The sequence below is a fragment of the Coenobita brevimanus genome, chromosome 63, assembly GCF_032717465.1.
Source record: "Coenobita brevimanus isolate Jiangsu-jjx chromosome 63, ASM3271746v2, whole genome shotgun sequence".
NCBI lineage: Eukaryota > Metazoa > Arthropoda > Malacostraca > Decapoda > Coenobitidae > Coenobita > Coenobita brevimanus.
This window is the reverse complement of record NC_137016.1, coordinates 553,505-576,215: the sequence shown is the minus strand read 5'-3', so window position 1 is coordinate 576,215 and position 22,711 is coordinate 553,505. Positions and strand designations below refer to the sequence as shown.

The following is a 22,711-nucleotide window of genomic DNA, read 5'->3' as shown; positions in this document are numbered from 1 at the left end:
TCAACACAGCGATGCTCCCTCACTTTTCTGTCTGCCTCTCCACATAACTTCACACGCTCTCAAGTAACTCCTTTGCGTTCCTCCCACTCCTGAGTGGTTCTCTTCTGAATCCTCCATTCGTCTCCCATTTTTCTTAGGCATATGTTCTGCAACTCCGAGTAGCTGGTTCTAAAACCTTCCTTTTTCATACCTGTCAAAACAAGGTGCATTCATACACCTTAAGATGATGTTTACAATCCCTCATTCCTCTTTGCAACTCATTATTCAACAAAACTTTTTTTTTTAGTTCACCTATCTTTACTACTACAGTACCTTTACACATTTCATACCATTGCACTGAACACTTCACTCCCTCTCACCTTTGTTTCACACATTGCCATCTGATCATACTCTGCTTCCTTGAAATCTTTCACTCGCTTACATTCTTCTCTCATTCTTTATGGCTCTACAAGCCTGCCTGGGTTTACAGAGCCCTGGGGAGACACAAGATGTACAATAACTCTGAGGGCATTTGGATCAGTGCAAAGCAGATCTAGAGGCCTGGGGAATCCCTGATTAACATAACCCTCACCCTTTTCTCCTGTCTGGCATACATTGAGTACAGGGGCTATATTTAAGATTTTTAAATAACCACCCAAACATTATACACAGTTTCCAGTGCACTGTACAGAATTTGAGTTGATACTCTGTGCAGTCACTTCTGGATGCCATTATAACAAGTGAGTGGACAGTGGGCCTTCTTACAGATTCAAGTTATTTGTTATGGAGAAACAACATTTTCAGCCTGACTTGAATCATGTTCAGGCAAGAAGGATCAGGTTTGACCAAACAGTTCTATATAACTCCCAAATAACTTCCAAATGTGGGTACTGTATAATTGTTCAATTCGAAGCATAAATGGATTTCATTTGCATTAAATTTCAAGTGTGAGGCTGACTGTTTAATTCAGGTTTTCATTCAGGTTTCTTGGATATCCAGTAAGGTAACACTATCTTCATTTGCGAAGTGATACATCTCCTAACTAAACAGCTAAAATTATTATGGTATCTGATGAAAAATTCTTGCAAGGAGGTTTCAGGACTTTGCGTTCCAATAATGAACTCCACGACCCTCTCACTTCCCTCCAAGACTTTAGTTATGGGAAATAATCCACAATAATCATTGTAATTTTCTGATTACATCTACAGTCCCTGAAAACATCATGAGGTTAGTAAAATTTTCCATATGTTTAAGCGTCACTTTTATTTCTTGGATGAAGACAAACTACCGTATTTTCAGGCAAGGAGAAGGAAGGGGAGGAGGGGAATGGAAGGAGATGTAATGCCTTATTGAGTATAATGTTATGCTACAGCCAAGAAACTACAGCACAAACCTAGTCTGACAGGATGAGGCATCAGTTACACATTTCTGACACATAAGTAGCTCTACATCTACCAACATCAGCAATAAATGAAAATCACTGAGAAAGATGTATTTTTTCTATAAAAATCTTATCAAATAAAGTATGGCAACATGTGGAGCTTAACACTTCAGCAAATGTTTGCTTGCAGCTTAATTCTGCCGAGATGAGAATACTGTCAGATACAGCTCAAATGAAACTGCAGCAATCCCACTGTGGATACCGAAATGTTGAAAAAACATATATAATTGTCTTCATGTTAGCACAAAAGCTAACAAACGGTGAAGCGCTTGCTGGAAAATGCACGGACGCTGAAAACACTTACAAACGTCAACATACAAGTTCGAACGAAATGTACGAGTGAAGGCAGCTTGTACTGTACTGCACGAAATTTCTAGCAAATTAATAAACTTTCCAATGTCACTAACTTTCAGTGTACCTGAACCGAACTATAACATTACTGATCACACGACAATGGCAAAGTTCTGCGACTGTGTTGAAAATCTGAAAAATGATCATCACATGAAATAAAGTAAGTTAAATTTGGCATTTATTCTGCACTAAACATTTAATAATGTTCATCCAGCTCCCACATAAGTGTGAAATTGACAACACCTGTAGAAATTACACCTAGAAAACGCGATAAAAATGTACTGTACTCAAATGTACAGGAAATAACCGTACTCATACTCTGTAAATGAAGAACTTTACATATACTGTAATTTGAGGAAATTAAGTTAGTAACCATTTATATAGCTCCCAACCCTTCAAATGGTGCTGGAAATCAATAAACCTGCATAAAAAATTGGTGGCCCCATAGCACGCAATGCACCTCTCAGATCAATGTGGTATTTGGGAGCCAGTGTCGAATTGTAAAATTGGACCGGTAAGGTTGTCCGAAAACTTTTTGTTCAAACAAATAAGAATGCCAACATATTTCTGATTAGTGTTTTCATTTCCCTTTTATTCTCTTCCCTGCAGCAATAGCTCTAAAATAATCAAAAAGTTAAAATTTCACGGCCAAAATACTCTCGCGCAGGTGTAAGAACGACGGAAATATGAATCAAGATCCTGGAAAAAAAATTTAGTAAGTCCTTCGCTGAAATTCTCCACAACAAAGGTTGTGATCTTGGATACGAAGAGAGCTGGGAACAAAAGATCAGACACAAAAGCCCAATGTTAATAGCCCATCCGAATTTATGCTACAATACTGTAATTTCTGAAGGTGAAAAAGCAATATTAATCTCGAAACAATGCGCAAACAATATCTAATACTGTATATTGTAGCATAAATATGTAAAATACTGCAGTTCACGAAATATTCTTCACGTTTCACTTAACATGAGCTATGTACAGTACTAATAAATCTTCCACTAATGCCATAACAACCGTACTGCAATGTTCCATCATGATAAGAAATCATACCATTAATTACTTGTACTGAAAGTAATGTCTTTATCAACAAATGAACGCTTTCAGTGGGCATTATGAAGCTCTACCTGTACCATACTCCTGTTCCTTATATTCCAGTGATAGCAATTTCAGTTAACAAAATTAATTAAGTTCTTACAGATAATGAAAATGACAAATCTTTTGTAATTTCCCAATGAAATGGGAACAATAAAATTTTGACTGACAACTAATCAATACCAAAAATATCAAACAAATATTTACTTTTACTTTACTAATCTTTACAGTACTTTACTTTTGAATTAGAATTTCTTTCTAAAATTAATCATAAACCTAACCATGATACAAAATTACAAAATATGCTAAACTAATTCTTTCTACTGATAAAAATGAGACTGTAAAACAGGTAAGTAATAAAAATACTCTAACAATCCTTTACATGGTTAACGAACTTCACATCCTTCTGTTGTATCAAACTAATATCCTGCACCTTATGTAAAAAAAAAAAAAAAAAAAAAAAAAAAAAAAAAAAAATGTCAGCATCAAGGTTAGCGGTATCCATTCTGTACAGCTGAAGAAATTGTCCAGTGGCATAGATGGTCCAAAGGGAATATGGAAAGGACATCAGCTGTGAGGACACATCAAGTATGTGTCTGGGATTATATCCTCTGTTGTGATAACCACAGCTCACTGTGTCCAAGGGTTGTAGGCAGCAAAAAGTGTGCTCTGTGAATGCGTTGATGGCTGTGACACTTTAATGCCAGGAGCAGTGTTAGCTTTGCCCCCAGGCCACACAGGTGGCACCATGCTGGGAGGTGGTACACCAGAAGGTGGTGGAACTCCCGTAGGAGGCGGGACACCCGAGGGTGGGGGCACACCAGTGGGCACCCCACCCCCAGTTGGACCTTTCATCAAATTGAGAATTCTCTCCTGCAGCTCAGACTGCTTGTTGGGTCCAGCAGAAAGAGATGCAGTGGCCATCATGGGGGGAGCCACTGGAGCCACAGGGGCAGCCACAGGAGCGGCAGGAACAGGGGTGGGCATGGTGTAGGCCCCGTACACACCTCCATACCCAGGGTAAGCAGTTCCTGATACTGCTGCTGCTGCTGCAGCTGCTACAGTAGGAACAACACTGACTGGGGCCCCACCACTACCTCCCCCACCCCCACCCTGGCTCACACCTGCCTCACCAACCACGCTGCTTGACCCGTAGTTGTAACCCGGATACGTCACTGCCAGCCGGCCCCCAGTGCTGCCCCCTGTAACAGTGAACATTCAGCACCACTTTCATATAATGTTACACTCGCTCACACCTCATACACCATACCACTCTCATCACTACTTTCTTCACTTTTTTAAAATGCACACATTCAAATATGTAATAAACCTTTACACACATTATTCACACATAATTACCATGTGAAACTTTTTCTTAATAAGTGTACCTTCTATCATCATCATCATCCTTCCTTTTTTCCAATAATACACAGGTTGAGTAGAATCTCGAAACAAGAAATAGAAAGCAAAGAAGTATGAGAATTATCATCAAAGTGCCCTGTGAACTGGGCCACACATCCATTCACTCACTTTGAACATTCAAGCCTTCAAATTCACAGCTCCATCACACACACTTTAACTTTTCAGCTGACCCCACACTCAGCAACAAACCAAGTGTTTCCTGTAACCACGGCAAGCATCTACTGTGCTGGCTGGTAACCATATGATGAAATGATGCCAGTTGGTCACATGGGCTAAAGCGCTCCAGCTAGATGGTGCCTGTGAGGGTTTCCATCCGAGGGGTGATTGGGGTTTATTGCTCACGTGCTGCTTAAGGGCAAGTGAGGCTGGTCACCCTTGCCTTAATTGCCAGGACCGAGTAGCCTAGCCCTGGGCCTTTACACTCCTGTCTGTACAGGGCAATATGGAACAGGATGATGGATGGATAGTTATTTTTTAGATGTGCTTCACAAATGCCAGTCAATCATCATCATCTTGGTCCTCCATATTTCATCTCACCCTCAAACTTGCTCTTACCCATTATTGTATCCTCTTTACATCCACTCTCTATAGCCTTCCTTGATGTACAGTACATCCTTCATGAATTTCAATGTACCCTACCCTGTCCAAACATACAGTACAATCTGTATATATGTACATCCCAAAACAGTCCCATTTTCACTGCTCTCTCACCTTGCTTCTCAAATTCATTCATTAGAATAAGTGTCACAACCATACATTACTGCAGACACTAACACCGTTATGCAGTCCTCTTTTACTTGGCTTGCTCCTAAACACCTGTCACTTTTCTTCCATAACCTATTTAATTCAAAGATGTATTTTTTTGCTTTACTTTTTCCTGCCACTGAAAAAAGTTATTTAGCTTAGGGGAGACATTTTGAACTGAAGGGGTAGGATGCAACCTTCCTTAACTCCAATAAAAGAGTTTTTTCCTAAACTAAATAATATACAGTAATCTGGAGGTAGCAATACAGCACTTAGGTAATACGCCCTCATACAGTGCTGAAGGGGTTAAATTACTCTACATTCCATATCCAGCACGTATTTACCTCTCTTTATCACAACACCAAAGCACTTAAAATCTTCTATCAAGTCTAGTCTCTCCATGACCCAGAACAGTTCATTCTGACTGGCTAAAACTGATACATTGTCATAAAACAAAGCATTTGTTGGATATCACTCATTTATATTAATTATATCTCAATTAACTGTGCTTGTCTTACCATAATCATTGCATCATCTCTCACCCTTCCTCACAGAACCACACTGACCCACTCCTCTGACCGGTCTAGAGGGCCTTCACTCCAACATATATTGCAAATGTTGGATGTCGTGCAACCTTAGTTCATCCCTTTTACACTACATTCAGAATTACTCTATTACCAACTCATCACATCGTCATGCTTTTACCTCACTTTTCAATTCCAATACTAAGTTATACTGCTGCAACAAGAAAGAAGTTTAGATTTTCAGTAAAAATGAGAGAAATAAAGGAAGGATAAAATACAAATTAGTTTATCTTGAAGGTAAGACACCATCTGTAAAAATCTGCTGCTGCAAAAGTCATGTTTCACTGCTCTCAATAACTTTCAGAGTCAGAGCATTTCCTGGAATTGTGAAAAGCTGTCCAGAGAGTTACTCTTTCTACCAAAACTAGTTAGTCTAGGATGGTATGTGTTGGAGAGGCTGCTAGGAGGCTCCACAGTACTGAACCAGCCAACCCTACTAACAGAATTACTGTAAAGCATGCATTAATCAACACCCACAGAATAAGGATGTCACATCTAAGTTGAATTAGTGTTTGGTTTTAGAGGTGGGGGGGGGGTGGAAAGCCTCCCTGACGGGGTTAGGGACTGACTGAGAGAATAAATGTGAGTGACAAATGAAAAAATAAGCAATGACAAGAAACAACAGAAAGGACTCAAGGTACACATCCATACTAGACATAACCATCATCAAAAAAATTCAGCACATAATTTTCATGCTAGTTTTTTTGTTATATCTTTTTCACTCTCAACTTAAAATGTCAGGACCAACTTCCCTAATCCCAGACTCCTCTGCTCCTCATAGGGCAACATAGGATTGGATGATGGATTGATGGATGGATCTTTTTCATTTACAATAAAAAACTCTTGAATACTGGATTGTCCTGAGTAATGACACACATGACTATCCTTGCCTTTCCCATAATCATCTTACCAAACTAGCAGTTGCCGACATAAACAAAGAACTACTGTCATAAAGTACAAAGACATATCCCAACTAAATACTGAACATAAACAAGGGAGACACTGACAAGATGAGGCAATGTTTGTGGGCACCAAAGTGTGGGAATGTCATGCATGCATAGGTTGAAAAGTGTAGGTGAAAGAACAGAACTCTGTGGAACTCCATTTGGGAAATTTAATGTCTGTGATGATCTGCCCTTGTGTGCTACATATGCTGTCTACAAGATTAAGTAGGTGGCAGCTCAGCATTTGTCGTTGTTTTCCATGTACATGTTGTAGATTATGGTGACTAGTCTGTTTCTGGGGATGGCATCAAAGCTTTAAAAGTGTTTATTGCTACAGGTGTACATTATGGAGGTCTTGTGGAGATGATGTCATCGGATGCATGATATGCGAGGCTGCTTAGGAATGTGCTCTAAAGCAGTGTTGTCAGAAAGCAAGGGACATGAGTTGTAACTTGGTTAAGAAATGGGCATTCAGTTACCTTGGATGATGTGCTAAATAGTATAAATGGGTCTCTTTGATGGAGGATGTATGGGGTCCTTGTTAGGTTGCAGTATACAGTACAGTAGTGATGATTATTTCGTTTCCAAATGTAAATGCTACAATACACATTCGAGATACTGCTGATGACTGTGTGAGCCTGAAAGCTGTGTGGTCCTAAATCTTTCAGCTGTAGGGACTCTACTTTCCTCCCTCATTGGCCTGGGAGGAAGGCAGAGTCCCGGAGGATTGGAAGTCAGGTATAGTTATTCACCAGTACAAAGGAAAAGGGGAAAAAGAAGTGTGTGGTAATCATAGGGGCAATTGTCTTCTTAGTGTAACATTAAAAGTATATGGTAGGATACTTGCTGACAGAGTTTGAGAAATTACAGAGGAATTAGTTGGAGAAGAACAGGGAGGTTTTAGGAAGGGAAGAGGTTGTGTAGATCAGATATTCATTTTTAGATCTTTAGTGGAAAAGTTGTTTGAAAAGGGAAAGAAGTTGTATGTGGCCTTCATGGATTTGGAGAAAGCATATTACAGGGTGGATAGACAAGGATTGTGGAAAGTATTAAGGATATATTGAGTAAATGGGAAGTTGTTGAATGCCTTGAGGAATATGTATGAGGGTGCTAAGGCTGCAGTGCATGTGGATAGTGAAATGAGTAAATTTTTCTATTTGACATTTGGATTGAAGCAAGGATGTGTCATGTCTCCATGGTTGTTCGATCTGTATATGGATGGGGTTATAAAAGAGATACAATGTAGGGCAGTGGATGTTGGAGCAACCTAATGAGAGAGGGCAGTGTTTGGAAACTCCCTGTACTGTTGTTTGCAGATGATACTGTTCTGTTAAGTGAAGACAAAGGGGAGCTGCAAGGCTTGTTGGACGAGTTTAGGGGTGTGTGTAAGAAACTGAATCTAAAGGTATATGTTGGGAAGAGTAAAGTTATGGTCTTCATGAGAAGTGAAGTAAGTGAATATACAGTGAGACTGGATGAGGAGGAAATGGAAAATGTGAGTGCATTTAAGTAATTGGGTAGTGTGATGAGTAAGGATGGAAGTTTAGAGTGAAGTGCTTGAAAGGGTACAACAAGGAAGAAAGGTTGCTGGTTCCTTGAAAGCAGTGATAAGAAACAGGGAAGTGAGCATGGAACTGAAAAAGTTACCACATGAGTCTTGATACCAACTCTAACGTATGGAAGTGAAGCTAGGACCTTGTTGGAGGGACAGAAGTCAAGAGTGAGAGCAGTGGAAATGAGTTATTTGAGAGGAGCATGTGAAGTCACATGGAGAGACAGACAAATGACAAAGTGAAGGAGCGCTGTGGAGTGGATGTGGATGTGATAGGAAGCGTTAGGAAAAACACATTGAGGTGGTTTGGCCATGTGGAGAGGATAGAGAGTGAGAGACTGATGAAGAGCATGTATGTGAGTGAGGTGGAGGAGGGAGAGCGAGGGGGAGGTCAAGGATGAGATGGAGGGATGGAGTGCAGAGGTATATGAGGGGGGTGTGAGCTGGGAGCAGGGCAATGAAATGGTGGGAGGCAGGGCGACATGGAGGCGATTTATGGCCACCCCTTACGGGATTAAGGTGTCTGGCAATGGATAGATGGGTTGCTAATGCCAACTGGCCCTGTACATGTAGAGTTCTTTGTTTTCTTGATAATGTTACATGCCTGCTTTGGCTTGAAAAAGATTACGTTGTGGTCCAATGAAAAGAACTGCCCATGTAGAGAACAATGTTTTTCAGACTCAGTGCACAGTGGTATAATGTGATTTATGTTTCTGTACTGGTCCATGAATGAGTACCGGTATGCTTGTTCCTTGCAAGATGGAATGAGCCAAGTGTTGGAGGTGATGGCAGTGTGGGTACTGGAGGTACTTGTTTGCAATTCACTGATGCTTGATGCTGTTGTTTTGTTGAGCTGAGAGGAGTCTGAGAGTGGCTGAGTGCTGCTACAAAGGCATTCCAGTTTTCTTTTAATTAACTCTGTTGTCAATTTTAATGTTTAATTGCTGAAGCCTGGGTATATCTTAAAAATACAAATAATGAAAATCAGAGCTGTAATAACACTACTGACTGTTCACAAGAACCAGCTAACAACACACCACAGACTACAAACATCAATTTCCAACTACATGTTATACTGTAGTAAGAAATTATTTGAGCACCAGGGGACATTCTGTGGTAATCATAATTATCATCATGACATTTTTTTTTTTTCCTGCCCATGGATGGGCTGAAGTTAGAGCAAGGAGAAAGAAGTATAAAAATAGAGAACTATCAACAGCATTCCCAATGAAACTCGCCACATAACCATTCAAACCCACAGAATCATGGCTCTGTCCCTCAAGCCTAACCATTTACACATTTTTTTTATTCATATGCTCAACTTATACATCAGACAAAATGTGAAGAGACAAGTGTTCACGCAAATACCCTTGTATGAGTAACTATGAGTCGACATTACATCTACATTTTGCAACATTACTACAGATGGCATTATTAATATCCAGGTACTATCCAAGTATCAGAGCAACAATTTCTTTGGGGATGCTTAATCAGAGTCTTCAAGTTTTGCAATGTACTTAATCCACTGCCTTCTTGAGAACGATGAACAACCAGTCCTTACCAAACTTCAGTATCAACTTCTATGCTCTATTATGTAAGTTTACATCATGACATCTCAACTTTGTGCCTTCACTGGCACATCAGAGAACTCCATAGAAGAGAGGAAAGCTCAAAGCGAATTCACAAACTGTCTGCACATTGGACAACCATAGTCACAGACTCAAGATAATTTAACAAGAAGATGGTTTCCTGGACAAAAATGGTGTTTGAGTCTGGGAGTATAGGTGAAAGAAAGATCTTATCAATGAATAAAAAAATTATTCACGGTATGGGGGTGGGACGCCTAACTAGGAAAGGAATGCTGAAATAGAAATACTTAAGGTATAAGCTGACACAGAGGGAGAACAGAACAACTTGAGGAGACACAAAGTGGTGGTCAATTCCCACTCAGCAAAAGACATGCTATACAGATGTGTGGAATGGTTTCTAAATGCAAATAAATCAAGCTGGAACTATTGGAGATAAAAGATAGAAGATATCTGGGGTAAGACAGAGGGTGAGATACGACAGGACGAAAGATGAGTGTATCACTATGATGGTAGATCAATGTGTGCTAAGAAAAATTTGGCTAACAGGTTAGACAGAGTTGAGACTGAAAAGGTATGCTAATCAGAAGAGGGCAGCATGAGGTGAGTTTGAAAAAAAAAAAAAAAAAAAAGCAATAGAACAAAAACCTGAGTATCCTAGAGGGTGATGCTTGCACTTATATGCAGTATTGTGATATACTGTATATCAGTACAGTACAGGGAATGTCAGAGTACACTGTGTAAAGAGGCTGAGAAAACCTGAAATATTTTGCAATGCAATGATGTGATGAAAAATAATTAAACATGAAAGAGCCCTCGTTAATACACACCACAAGCTTCAAATGGCCAGATTTATAAATACCTGCTGTACAAAAACAATACTGGTAGAAAAGCCTTTAATAAATCTGGGATTTGCTGCCTGTGAAGAAGCAACTATGGCAAGTACGATGAAAGAAAACACGAGTAGCCATTGTGAAAGGGTATGTATGTTGTGTGAGGCTGATGGTTAGCAAAGTTTGTAGACAAATGTGCCTCACCTGCTACTGTCTCTCGTTTCTGTTCAATCTGGTCATCCACCAACATGCTCTGCCGTTCCTTCAGGTACTTGATCACCTTGTCCAGGTCGCCCATTGAAAGTGGGCGTGTCTCAAGTAAATCGAGTAGTAAATTGCGAATGTCCCGTGGCACGACCTCACGAATGTTGCGCTGCCTTGCTTTCTTCACGTACTCCCCAAAATTTTGCTCAATTAAACGCAACGCATCGTCTACGGGCATGTTGCGGTGTTCTGTGCAGGATGGAGAGAGGTAAAAGTGCGGAGAATCGCAAAATGATACAGCCCCTGTGATGCATGGCTGTCCAAAAACAAAATATAAGCTGCAGATGAAATTTAAAAAAAGCCAACTCATACCCACGAAAATTACCAACTATAAAACAATGCATTTAAAATTTTACTCCCTGAAAAAGAGAAAAAAGCTTAAAAATTATTTAGATACTTGAGTGCAACATACATTCATTATATTTAGTACTTTAGATTACAGATGATATATCAAACTAAACAACCTTAAAATCCATGATTAAAAATTCACCCATGTTGCTTCAGCTCCTTCCAACATCTGCTGGAGATAAACTCATTAGCTTGGTGTGGCTGGGTTATCTGGGGGAAGCCCAAGAGAAAAATGCTTTCATTCACCAATTAACATTCCTATAAAGATTTACTATCACAAAAGAGGTCTGACTTTGGCTTGGCCAGCACCGTACCATAACTAAACCCTAAAAAAAAAGAGCAGTAGATGTTCTTGGCGACACGATGGTGTAAGCTGGCTACAATGCTCCTCTTCCAGCTTTTGGAAATTTCTGTCCAGGCTAGAGAAAGTTACAACAGGTTTAATACATTTCAGACACTAAAATTCACTTTTATGTGACAAAGCCACCCAGACATAAACCATGAAAGGCCAATATGCACCATTCCACTACAGGCCAGGCAGTGTACTGTACATGCCCTTCTCAGTGAAAAATTCATGGGTAATCCCCTCCAATCTTGCAATAGGAGGATCTGAAATCTTATTTACAGAAAAAGGGATTTCAGCTTAATATACTGGCATTTTCATGAGGTTCTCAATCAGGCAAATGTAAAGTGAAAACATCCTCCCACCTGGTCTACCAGAAGAGAAAGACGTTCCCCCCTCTCGGTTACTGATATGCCAAGAATGTGGCTACTTACATCATCTGCTAAAGATGTTTTAAAAGGCTTCTACTGAAGACAATGGCTTTTCATGGGGGAAAAAAAAAAAAAAAAAAAAAAAACGCTTCACTGAAATGACTACAACAATGGACCTTGTACATTTTGGAATATACCACTAGCCCAGTAAAGAAATGCCATTACAGTAATTTCACTGCCATTCAGTTGTCACTCCACTGACACAAATTATGTAAATGCAGACCTACCAGAACACACACACACACACACACACACACCAAATTTGTGCATCACCATTATCATTTACATCTGTCATACGACAGGACTAACTCACCCTGTGAACTGATGTATCACGAACTATGAGAGCCGTACTGTCATACATTCCCATATGCATTGTTTTGTAAATTATACTGACTACCTGCCCTCTTACCCACTCCCTCCCTTCCTTACCCCCATTTCATGCATACCCTTACATGGAACAATGTCTGACAGTACCTGGCAACCACCTAAAACTATCCACCACTAAAAGGTACCTTAACATTACATTAAAAATATCATAATTCATAACCAACACCACCACTTAATGCAAACATGAAATGAACACCACAGGACTATGTAAGCTAGATTGAATGTCTGGAGTATGATGGAAAGAGTGGAAGGTGACCAGGTTCATGTTTCAGATGAGCCTGGAGCCACAACAACTGCAACAACAACATTCTTCCTCTATAATTATACTTCATGATTTACACATTGTTGGAAACTTTTTTTTTTTTCAACGTTGTGTTGTTACTCTTATGAATTTTCATTTCTACGTGCAACACACCTGTAGTACAAAACGAGTGGTGCACGAATATTATCAGTTAAAGTAGCTTGCCTTAATCCCTTCACTACAGTGATGCCTTTTGTAGTTTAGTCACTCTACTTTGTCTCTTTTATTCAATTTACTTAGATTTTTTACACTGGAGGAGTTAACAAAAGCCTTAGTTTATCTCTACAATCCACTTGTATTTTCATTTTATTCAAACTCCCTCCAACTATGTTCAGCTTAGGAGAGACCTCTTGTATGACAAGTAAATGGAGGCCATATTGAATCTCTCAAATGCACAAAAGCTAAGTAATATCATCAGAAGATAGTGAAAAGAAAATGAAGAATACATAATTGTAATGAATGAATTAATCCTTTCATTATTGTATTATATTTTAACAAAATAATTAGACAGTGCACTGAACTCAAATTAAAAGGACATCCTGAGACTGAAAGGGTTACAGGCCAATCAGACACCTAATCATTTTGGTGCATGCTTTACTTAATGCACTATCGACATACACTAAATACAAAGCACTTCATAGAATCTGGAATTTAAAAAAATACAATTATGCAAAGATCCAATCCTGCACCTAATAACCATTCACTGCATTATGGGCTAACCATGTAACTGGAGTACCATATGAGAAGCTTGAAGTGCTGAATGAGCCAAAATCAAAACCAAGATAATGGAGGATATATCAAAGAATTTTAAAGAAATTAAACATTTAGAGGCTCCCCATGGAGTGCCTCATATCATTTTTAGGATGATGCTCCATGCACAGACTCTGAAGTGAAAAATAATCCATTGTCTAGACTCCACTTTTCAGTTTATCAATTATGTGTCATTCAGTGTTACTCCACTGACAGCCTCATATGCGACAACTGCCAATATTTTCAACTCACAACCACGAAATATCTTATCTACTTCACTCTTTCCATCTGATGATTTTACTCACTGTAGGACACACTTTTTGAACTGGAGGGATTAGATATAGCCTTAACCCTTTCTATTTGATTATATTTTTCATTAAGTCAGCACTAAATGATTTCAAGCAGCTTCAGGGAAAGCTCTTTTAGTGATGGTATTATTTTAGAATACCTCAGACCTCCCCAGTTCATAAAGTTTCCCTTAACCTGAATCAAATCATACGGAGACAGCAAATATACTGTACACTGAAAAATAAGAATGTTTGGGTTGAAAGGGTCAACAGAGGTCTTCAGTAGATGAGACCTTTTCCTATCATGAATAAAACTGTCAGACAGCAACAAGATTAAACTTAAAAAAATGAATGTAACCTGTATTCAAGGTGTTAACTATAATTACAAAAAATACCCTAGCTGAAACTTGAGGGCAAAGGGTCAGTTTAGTACAACTGAAAGACTAATATGGTACTTACCTTTTACAGAGATCCATTTAGAATTTTAAGCTCATACAGTGGTGCAGTATACAGTCTATACAACTCCTTGACTTTATTACAAAGTATTACAGCAAAACCATGATCATTAATCTCTAGTGCACTCTTGTACTTCACACTATCCTCATTTTGCAAATTCACATTTCAAGGCACCATTAAAGCTCTATCCATTCACATATTTTGTGGTTAAGGCCTCAAATTTCATGGGGAAGTATCAGAGGGAGCATTTGTTTTTCACCTCATTTCTTGGCGGCTATGTGTCTGACAACACATTCCCATAACCTCCAGTCCGTTCACTACCTCCATGTGTCTGCTACCTGGTCACTGGCTCATATTTTTTTATGTCTTCTCATCTCATGCACAGTTCACATGATGTATTATGGCCTACATTAGTACTGGGGATCCCAGTGGTCCAAGTGGGGGAGGAGCCCCCTAAGTGACCAGAAAGCTCATGTAAAAAAAAAAAAAAAAAAAAAAAAAAAAAAAAAAAAATACATTCATTAAAATGACTGAGGATGGCATTAAGAACTATGAAATCATATGAAAGTTAAAGTGCTCGGAAGCCACAGTGAAAATATTTAGAATGAAACTAGATGAAATGAAGAAGTTCTTGGGTGTGGCACAGAAGTGCTCTGGAAGCTCAGAATGTGGTGAAGTAGGCTTTTCCAAGTGCAGGGAACAAAATCGTCTGCATGTTATTACTTAACATTTTTTGTCAGTGGATTTTCTCGTGAATGGAGGAAGAATTTAATGTTTCAGGCCCACAGATAAGGAAGCAGGCATGAAAAAAAAAAAAAAAAAAAAAAAAAAAAAAAAAAAATCAAGAACCCTGTGCCTTTTAATGCTTCTACAAGCTGGTTGCACAAGTTCAAGACAAAATGTGGGCTGAAACATGTGGCGTACCAAGGGAAGGCTGCTTCTGCAGATGCGGTTGCTGATCACTCATATTCTTACATTGATCATCAAATTACTGAGGACAGCAATTACTGTTTGGACCAGATCTACAACTGTGCCAAGACAGATTTATTTTGGCAGCATTCTCTCACATCAACTTTCATCTTCGTCAACGAAACAAACACAAAAGGCATTAGGATGGCAAAGGATTGTGTTAGCACCCTTAACAGTGAATGCTTCTGGTAGCCATAGAATGAAACTTCTCAATACTGAAAAATACAGTACAGTGAACCCTCGCTATATCAACCCAAGTGGGGCAAGTGGTTCATGACATACAACAGACTCTCACTTTTCCATCATCACATTTCCATCCCATCGCACTATCTGGCACTTTCAGCTCAGCTCTATTAAAACAATATCCAATGAAATCAGACAGTATCTGGCTCAGAAACAGGAAGCAATCGGTGATACTTTGCATTTTTCGGCGGTGATGTGTATTACCTGGTTCAGACACGGGACCCAATCAACACATGGGCAGACATGGCAACACACGCCAGCGAAACACAATACAGTACGTTGTGTGAGCGGCCCACCCAATGCACTAAGCCAACCGCCACCCTCTCATTCTCTCCACTGGACACCATATAGCAAGGACCAATCTATACCTTGTGCATTTATTCATAATATGTACGATTACATTATGTATTGTGTCAATACTGCATTGCGCATTGCATTTTATGCTTGATTTTAATCTTTTACTCATGTGTAGTACTGTAGGAAATATTTTAGGGCAGAGGGTCGGAAAGGATAGCTTAGGGTGGTAACATATTATCTGGCTCAATGGTGAATGGACAGCTGACAGGGTGTACTGATGCAACATCCAGCAGGGGTTGTTGTTGTATTATGCCGGATATTTGAGAGACTACTGTATATAATAGTTTGGTATAGCTGACGCTCAGCAGCGTTGCCTATGCTGAACCAAGGTTTGATATACACTGAATCTTGCTTCATGGATCCTGTAGTTAACAGAAGTATGTGTGTTTACAGTTTTATTTCAATCTGCATGGGTTAATACTGTGTATGTTTATTATGAAGCCAAATGTAATATTTCAGCAAATAAAGAACAGAACATAAAACAACAATGAAAATCTCTATATACCTTTCGTTTGATCTGGTGGCAATGTCCCCTCGCTATAATGACCCTTGGTTTGATATACAAGTAGACCCTTGTTATAACGGACCCTGGTATATAGGGTACCAAATTTAACGGACACAATGAAGGTTACCAAACTTCCACTGGCTATGACAAACAATGTCTGTTAAATGGGATGCACTGGGCTGCAATACATGTGTTTCCTACTCTTTTTACTACAATCTGGCTGGAAACTGCCCTTTCCCCATCATAACTGCTGAGTTGTAATAACAAACTACTGTATAGTATTATTTTATGGTAATACAGGTAGTCATGAAGAAGTGCCGTGGCAAGGATGTGAAATAGGCTTTGGCCCAAGTTAGTGAAAAATGGAAATAAATTACATTTCTAGTATTAGAATATGCTATTGTACTCATTTATTTTCAAACATGCTTGAAATCCCACCTGTGGGAGGGACCCTGGGATACAACGGACTATCAACTTTAATGGGCCTGGCTTTCCTCCAACTGTTCATTAAAGTGAGGGTCTACTGTATACTGAAGCTGTTTAGTAGGGTCAAGGTGGTTGATATAGTCTAAATTTGGTTTAATGAGGTCTGATAAAGAGAGGGTTTAGTGTATGCTATGCCAAGCATTACGCCTACAGGAAGTGTGACATGAGCCTGAAAGGTTATTGAAGTCATATCCCAAAGGTACATGACCACTACCCTGTCAACCATCTGGTCTGATGAACACTTCATGCCAGATGCCAGAGACCACTGCAAGAGGCAGAATACAGATTTCATGGTGCCTTTATTCTCAGATAGCACAGCACACCAAGCCATGCAGTTTTATGCTGATCACTACCCACATGTACAAGTCTGTATTCTCCTGCTCAACATCACAAGATTCAACTGACGGATCAAGCAATTATCTCCAATGTGAAGTTTTTATTTTAAAAACAAGACCATAATAAAATGAGAAAAGAAACAGATTTGCAAGATGAAGTTCAAGAAAAAAGTCATGTCAGAGTGAGAAGGTGGCAGCAGATGATGCATCTCCCACCCATTCTGATCTGCCCCACCACCTTCACTCACCGCACCAGCCACCTCACACACAGTGACTATGAATAGTTCTGGAAGAAATCTGATAAATGCCAACTGGCCACGAGAAAGTGTGCATCGAAGCCATTAATCCCTGGACTGATTAGTAAGAATGAAAAGGACACCTGGAACTTAATGAGAGCTACAATCAAGCCAGTGAGACGTGTCCATGCCCCTGGTTTTGATGAAGTGGATGAGGAGCAAGTGCAAGACCTGATCTGTGACCCACTAAGAAAAGAGAAGACGGTCAGGGAAATGACTGAAGAAGCTGATGCAAATATGGAAATACATCAACAACTTGTGCAAACCTAAAGGAGATGGTGGAAACCACAAAGACTGAATTAGTGTGAACTATTCCTAGGACACTAGAAAAGGTGTCACACATTTTTAAGAAGTCTACAATAGGAAGGTTAAAGTTGTCATTAGTGTCTGATCACTTGTTACTGACAGAAAGAAGAATGATAGTGAGGAATTGGTATAACAAGCATAGGTTTTGACTTTGAGGTGGCTAGGAATGGTGATATAGAGGAGAAGAGTGATGAGAGAGAAGAAGAGAATGAGGACAGTGTCACAGCTGAGGGTGGTGGTATGACAGAGCAGAGTGGGACAGCAGAGAAGGATAGCTATTATCTTTTGCGTGGCAACCAACATTTCCATTCCATTAAGCTTTCATGGTGTGTATTTTGAACTGTATTGTTTACAAATCCTCCAACATGCTTGCATGCATCGGCCTTGGTCACCTAATGAGTCTCCATGCTGCTTGACCTCTGGCAGCCTCCCCATTCAGCCCCCTATCCCTGGGGACACACTCCATGAACTCGTCTCAGGTCTTTTCTAGTATGCCCCTTGCAACCCTACCAGACGTTCACACCTCTCACCCTATGCACCCAACTGTCATATACATCTTCCCAACATGCCCTACCAATCTCAATCCACCCTTCCTCATCTTAAGACTGACACACCGCTCACTGGCGCAGTGGTAACATTCTCGCTTGCCATCTGGTAGACGGGAGTTCGCGCCTCGCTCAGGTTGCGAAAAGTTTCACTGACGAAGTGGGTGGTTACTGTCCCCCTTGAGCAAGGGGACGGGTGTGTGAAGGTCACAGCCTTGCCCTTAGATCGGACTATATGAGCTCTCAGCTCCCTTCTGGGAGGGTAAAATGCTGACGATCACGACCATCAAGTGATCCTGACCGACCCGGTGAATTACACTCCAGTCTCATCCTTCCTCTCAACTCATTTGTAATCCTAGTCTCCCTAGGCCTCACATTCAAGGATGCACAACACATCCATCTGATCATTGTTATTTCTGTATGTCTGGGCCAACGAATATTCTCTTCTTTCATTGCCCAGGTCTCATTATCACACAGCATTACACTCCTAACACATGACGCATGCAAAGATCCCTCAGCCAGGAAGCAAAGACCTCTCAATGACAGGAGTCAACAGCTCCCTGAACCTCCTCCAACTAATCCTTACCCAAGCCACAGAGCTACCTCCAGCCCCTGCTACATGTCATTACTGCTTTATTAAAATATTTACTGCAATTCCTTCAATCTAACTACAATATAATTATGGATCAAGGCTGGTAACAAGTTCAATGTCTATTAAGCAATTATCCACCGCTATAAATCTCATGCATTTCATGGTGGGTAACTGTGTGTATGTTAGTCATAAGACGTGAAGATCCACAGTACATTTTTTACACCAAGCTTGTTGTCCTGCTCGTAAAACAAATAACTCAAAGTAAAATGGCCACCCTTTACGGGATTGTGGCGTCTGGCAATAGACAGATAGATTGTTGAACTTGTGCAAACAAAGTCAGCACAAAATGAGGGATCACTGTATCTACCTCTGAATGCTGAATACATTCCATCTCTTTTTTGAAAGAAATCTCAATTTACAGCAGTCGTCTTCATCCTAAAGTAGTCAGTCTCATTGGTCACAACCATCTTTGGCTCTCCTCTCTTTTCAACAACCCACCTAGTAAGCAACCCTACATTTTTTTTTTTCTATACATGGCCTAGAGCTTTTTTGTATTTTACCAATCCAGTACACAAGTCCTTATACAGGACTGGTGTATTGGTATTAGTGGAGGTATATATTTTTACATGTTGGCGGGTCTTCCGGTAGATCAGTAAAGTCTGCTTTTATGAAATTCAAATCCTTACACTGTTCCCTGTCCCAGATGGGATTCACACCTGAGTCCATTAGGAATGCAGGCCACCTCTCTTCCTGCACAGCACTCTACCCATATCCCTGACTGCCTTGAAGAAAGTCCTAATTTAACTTACCTTTCTCATGCAACTAACCTTTCTGCTTACTCTCCCAATCTTTCTTCTCATTTGAGCTCCTCCAATTACAACCTTATTTCTGTAACCTATCCCATCCCTCCAGTATTTTTTTTTTTCTCATTTGGGCTCCTCCAATTACAACTTTATTTCAACAGCCTATCCAATCCCTCCAGTAAGGCCTATGGACTCTCCCATGAACTGGCATCTGTGGCATTTAGGCACTGCTGATTTGGAGGCATGCAGGCAGAGCTTCTTTAACTTTTCCTGGAATGATTAATTTTCTCCGTGAATAAGAGCCATTAAGGAGGTTATTCTCGCAGACAGAGAAGCATCTATTAATTTATCTTACCTTGATTGGTGGGAAAAAAAAAAAAAAAAAAAAAAAAAAAAAAATTCATGTGTTATTTTAATACTGTTCACAAGGTGGCGGCCTGCTAAAGGATCAATGCCAAGTGATCCTTTAATTACATACTTTGTCTGCTTCTGCCTGGAAGCATGATTTTTGTTCTTCAGCTTGCTAAAAATAATTTCTGTCAATCCAATTGTAGTAAACTCTCTAACTCCTTTCAGCATCTTGCTAAAAACCTTTCCTGCAATTTTACTTCTTCTTTCTTTTACGCTCTGACAACTAAGCTGCTGCTTCTTCCTTTGGCAAAACTGAACTTTAGGCAAAGCTGAAGTTTTTGGTCAGACCTTTGCCTCTCACTCTTGTTTCCGGAGTTGTCCTTCCCAGACTTCAAGCCAGCGATTTTCTTTAATAGATGTACTTTCTGCACTTCCTTGTGTTCATACTTTATAAAAGGCATATGGTCCTGATGGAGTTCTTTCAGTTGTTCTCAAGAACTGCACTTCTGTGCTATTCTGCCCATGCAAACGCTTGCCTTTGGCTATTAACCTACAACTTCCCTTAAAATTCTGACTATGCTCACATTCACCCTGTCCCAATGAAGGGTGACTGTTCACATCCTTCTACTGCCATACTGCTTTAATATCCTGCATTTCCACAGTCCTCAAGTTTATTCTCAATATGAAAATTCTGAAACCCTTTCCCTTTCATAACCTTGTTTCTGACCATCACTATGGATCCTGTCAGGATACTCCACAGGCAGTTTTCTAAAATTCCTTCCAGATTTTTAATTATCCTCTTATTGGGATTATGGTGGAATCTTTGCCATAATATCTGATATGAAAAGACCTCTGACTGAATATGGAACAAATCTTTAGCTAATTTCTTTACTGCCCTCTTGCATTTTTTTTCTTTTACCTGTGCCTTCCTATCTAGTTTTCATTCTGGCCACTCTATTGCTGCTGCTCTGAACAGCCACTATTCTTCTAAAATAAAAAATGATCAATATTGGTGTTGCTATCACCAGCTCTCTTCCTAATAATCAATATTATAAGCTGCACATTTAAGCCCCATCAACTTGTACACTGATGACTCCACCCTTCACTTATCCAAACACTTCTCACAACTTCCATCAATCACAAAATGAGGCTATGGCACACCTGGTTATTGATTTGTCTAATATTTCTGACTGGGATTAAGGAAACTGTATTATTTTTAAAGCCTTAAAAGCTTAATTCCTTCTTCAATCATCCAAATTCACCAACAAACATAACTTAATATTCAACAGTACACAGCTCAGTCCATCATCTCTTTAATATCCTTGGGGTATTCTCTCAAGCCCTATGGAAAAAATCACACTACTTCCCATGTAGAATCTGCTTCTCAGAGTTGTTGGGCTTAACCAACTCGGCAGTTTCTTTGCCCCTATGCACTGCTGATTCTGTACAGAATCCTTATTCATCACTGTTTGAGGAACTGTTCTTGTATGTGGTAGGTACTCACTACACATACAACTCTTCAAAGCAGGATGGAGCTAAATGCTTTATGTCTCATCAACTTCCCTTCTCTTACTCATTCTTCTCAATTTCTGTGCTGCACTGTTGCACCACTTTTGTCCACAACAATCTTCCCTGACTATTCCTATGGGTTGGGGAAAGAAATCTCCACAAACTGCAAACTAACATGAATATTTAGAGCCCCTCTGAAGTGGCCAAATAATTGTATTTTAACAATATCATTGCCTAAAAATTTTTTTAGTGCCTCCAAAACATCATTAGACATAACTTTACTCATTTAGAGTGTATTTGCTGATGAATTAATAATTCAGGCACTGATGAAGAGCCTACATGTGGTGGTGCTGTACACCCCAGGTGGAATGGCTGTGGCATCCACTCAAGAATCAAACCTCCACAAACTTCCCTTCATCTCACCAAGGGAAGGAGCATGATCCAACCCTGGTGTGACTTTACCTACCACAATGGGGTTAATATCCCAACATGGTGAATGTACTGCACTGTAGGGTGGCCCTACAGAAGCACTGTCCTTTGCTCAGTGAATTTTCTCAATCACACATACCAGGGTTATGCAACAAAAAAACAACATAGGGTTGTGGTGGGTTAAAATTCTACTTATTGGCCACATACTATATTTTTGTTCACCCATTACTATTTATGCCTACTAATCATCAGAGTGTTTTTATATACTGCACATGTCTGATGGGTCCATTTTTCAAAAAGACCAAGAGGAGGAAAAAAGGGATTTTTTTTCTTTTTTTTTTCTAAAACACTCTAGCCAAAACACAACGGTTCTTATGAAACATTTTACATAATCCAATCTATGTGATAATTTCTCAGGATGCACTGACCACACATAATGAGGGTCTACTTTAACAGAGGTGCTGATAAGAAGCCTACATATGGTGTTTCTGTCAACCCTGGGTGGAGCAGCTGTGACTTTCACACAAGAGCCAAACCTTCCCATACTGTATTTTCTTGTACCTCACTACGGAAAGGACCCTGGTGAGGCGCTGTCTACAAGGGGGTGCCAGAGTCCTACATGGTGTATGTACTTTATGTACCTATAGGACAACCCCACAAGAGCAGCTGCTTACCTGTCATCCACACACACACACACACACATGCAAACACACACACACACACACACACACACACAGTATATATGAAATCAATGTTAAAAAATAATACTGCTCATTAGTCAAAAAATTAAGAAAGGTACAAGTGTACTAGTGGTATGTGCAGGCGCTCACCATCCACTCAATGTAGTGTTGCTTGGGGTGTCTGCCCTTTCTTCTCTTCCTTCCTTC

At 39.9% G+C, this 22,711-nt stretch overlaps 1 protein-coding gene across 1 annotated transcript in view; it reads right to left on the bottom strand.

The window, feature by feature from the left end:
- Positions 1-3,328: 3,328 nt before the first annotated feature.
- Neos (nuclear receptor coactivator protein neosin) overlaps positions 3,329-22,711 on the bottom strand; it is a 37,756-nt gene continuing 18,373 nt past the window's right edge. Inside the window, exons 9-10 of the mRNA XM_080275790.1 lie at positions 10,736-10,984; positions 3,329-4,068 (exon numbers count right to left, since the gene is read on the bottom strand). Coding sequence (XP_080131916.1) covers positions 3,497-4,068; positions 10,736-10,984 — 821 coding nt within the window. The 3' untranslated portion in view covers positions 3,329-3,496. The remainder of the gene's footprint in view (positions 4,069-10,735; positions 10,985-22,711) is intronic.